Below are 2,389 nucleotides of genomic sequence, written 5' to 3'. Positions count from 1 at the left end.
AGACAAGTCTAAATATTTTACCTCACAGGTATCTGCAAATCATTAGTGCTGCTTTTAGAGCAAGCCTTGAAAACGTAGTATACAGGGTGATAGAATCTCAAACCACACTCCTTTTCAACAGAAAGACTACTGCTAGTCAAGTTCAGAAACATACACCTAGAAAAAAAAAAGCTCCCAACAGTTCTGACTTGACAAATACTTTCAGTACACAATGTGAAATTAGTACAAAAGTTAGAGCATAAGTGAAGGGAAACGCAGAATGAAGTGCTTCAAGTTATCACTGTATATTACAGCAATCAACAGTTAAACCATATAATTTAGTATTAGTCATAAGAGCTTAATTGGAACTACAAGTGAGAAGAAATTCTCTGCTTTGCCAAAAGGCATGCATTTGTCACCATCTAGTGGCATAAGTACAAACTTCAAATACACAAGAAAGTTATATTAAAACAGATTTTATTTAGGAAGTCTTTTCCATAAAAAAATTAATAAAATTAACTTTAAAATTGCATTGCCACATGACTACATAAATAATTTATTAAATCATTACATTTAAATCAAGTTATATTCAATAACTCACATATGCCTGCATAGCTGCTCAGCAAAACAATGACACGCTGTGATATTAAAATTAAAGTCTAAGAGCGGTTCTTGCTGACCCAGTGAAATCGGTCCACCCTTGGACCAGAGAAGCCGTAGGAGGGCCTGTAGCCCTGCTGGTAGCCCTCAGCAGCATATGGTTTTCTCTTAGGATATGTCCCCCAGTTTTGCATGGGAGGCGGCTGCCCAAACTCACTGAACTACAGATGGAAAACAGCACTTAAACCAGTGCAAGTTTAAGGCGGCAACAAGTAGTGTTAAAGACATGCTAAAGGACTAAAGTGTGGTTATGGACTTGGTTACCTGGTACACACTGTTTGGGTTTGAGACCGTCGGGATGCATTTGGGCTCTGGGACTGAAAGACTGCTGCTATTGCTGCTACTCACAGTGCTGCTCACGGTGCTGCTCATGCTGGTGTTTCCTCCCTCCTCATCAGAGGAGGTTCCAGAGTGGTAGTCCGATGAAGCCCTTTCCACCGCATTATTTATCCTACGAGAGAACTCCCCATCTCTCTTTTGCCCCTCCAACTGGGTAACACAAAATGGCGTTGACTTCTCACCATACCTATTGAGAACAAACAATATTCAGTTTTGGAAGTATGACAGCGGTACAATCAAATCATAAACACTATTATGCACTTCATTGATCGTCCAGCAAATTCAGCACTACCGGCAGGACACCTCTCCCGGATCAACCCAAATGGTCATTTCCTTTGGTAATCCAAGATTTTCATAAAGAATGTCACTCTGGCGACAAGCACGTTCGATTACTGGGTCTCTTGTTTGAGTTTTGTTCATCCTTAGACACCTAAGAAAAGAAAAAGGCCTTGATTACTCAGATTACTTAATTTTACACTTAATTCAAAAGTTAGCATTAGGATACTCACCTAAAAGCTTGTCCTTTGGTTGGTTTTTCTGGGTACCAATGACTTTTGTAAGTTTCAAAGAGCACTGAGGTTAGCTCCACAGCAAGTTTCTCCCTCCGAACACGGTCCAGCTTACCATGTTTCTTTGCTAGTCTTGCAATAAAAAACACTGTTGCTGCAATCTCTTCCTTCATTTTCAAGTGGTGAGTCAATCAGAGAAGCTAATTTGTGTGTTTTTTTAAAAAAAATCTTAAAAGTAGGCAATTTAAATATACAACTAACAAACTTGCTTTGTATTACAGCTTAATGAGTAGGCCTATCACTCTGGTGTTTTGCTTCAGCTTTGCAAAGTCATATTAGGCTCCACAACTAAGAATTTCGATCTCTTTGAACATCAGTCAGCATTTTAATGTCTCAGGATGTGCTGATCTGTAATTAGATTGAACAGGTGTTTCAAATTGTGGGAGGCACTAATAATGTTCAAAATTAAGTCTTTACTAATCATTAGTCTTGGGTTCAACAAAGAGGAATTTGTTTTCCTAATCGTTGTGTGAGCTACTAAAGAAATTAAACATATATGTCAACAAAATTAAAAGCCATGTTGAACCAATATACAAATAGGTAGCCTATTGTAGCTAAATGAATGTGTTTCCTGTCTATTTTTGTCTGGACTCCCATTTATTACCATGATATTGGGTTGTTCTACAGACCCATCCCCAATTTAGTAGGCCAGGTTGATAACCAAAAAAATATATAGAGAACATACAGAGATTTGATTAGCTTCACAGAACAGTTGAGCAAACTTGTTCCCTACGAATATGTTGGGCCTGCAAGGACGTGGTGATTTTATTATTAAATTTTTTTAGTCCCTCTGGGCAAGCCTAGACCTGTCTTCACGTGGACTGAATGGTCTCTCTGGTAAC

The 2,389-nt window shown here is 38.6% G+C and overlaps 1 protein-coding gene across 1 annotated transcript; it reads right to left on the bottom strand.

Annotated features, from left to right (window-relative positions):
* Positions 1–439: 439 nt before the first annotated feature.
* btg4 (B-cell translocation gene 4) lies at positions 440–1,757 on the bottom strand. The gene is made up of 4 exons (XM_077206489.1): positions 1,488–1,757; positions 1,271–1,408; positions 904–1,165; positions 440–800 (listed from the first exon to the last, which is right to left on the bottom strand). Exons 1-4 carry the CDS (start codon positions 1,658–1,660, stop codon positions 639–641), a joined length of 735 nt encoding a protein of 244 aa, XP_077062604.1. The 5' UTR covers positions 1,661–1,757; the 3' UTR covers positions 440–638.
* Positions 1,758–2,389: the final 632 nt, after the last annotated feature.

Source organism: Siphateles boraxobius, unplaced genomic scaffold (genome assembly GCF_051911475.1).
Source record: "Siphateles boraxobius isolate OS27281-9 unplaced genomic scaffold, OSU_SipBor_1 56, whole genome shotgun sequence".
NCBI lineage: Eukaryota > Metazoa > Chordata > Actinopteri > Cypriniformes > Leuciscidae > Siphateles > Siphateles boraxobius.
Note: the sequence above shows the minus strand (reverse complement) of the source record. Positions and strands in the feature narration are given on the sequence as shown.

Bases quoted from the DNA above. Each gene is read 5' to 3' on its own strand.
- btg4 (XM_077206489.1), bottom strand. From the start codon at position 1,660: ATGAAGGAAGAGATTGCAGCAACAGTGTTTTTTATTGCAAGACTAGCA. The intron at 1,409-1,487 runs GTGAGTATCCTA...TTCTTTTCTTAG, and splicing joins ACCAAAGGACAAGCTTTTAG to GTGTCTAAGGATGAACAAAA. The intron at 801-903 runs GTAACCAAGTCC...TTCCATCTGTAG, and splicing joins ACCCAAACAGTGTGTACCAG to TTCAGTGAGTTTGGGCAGCC.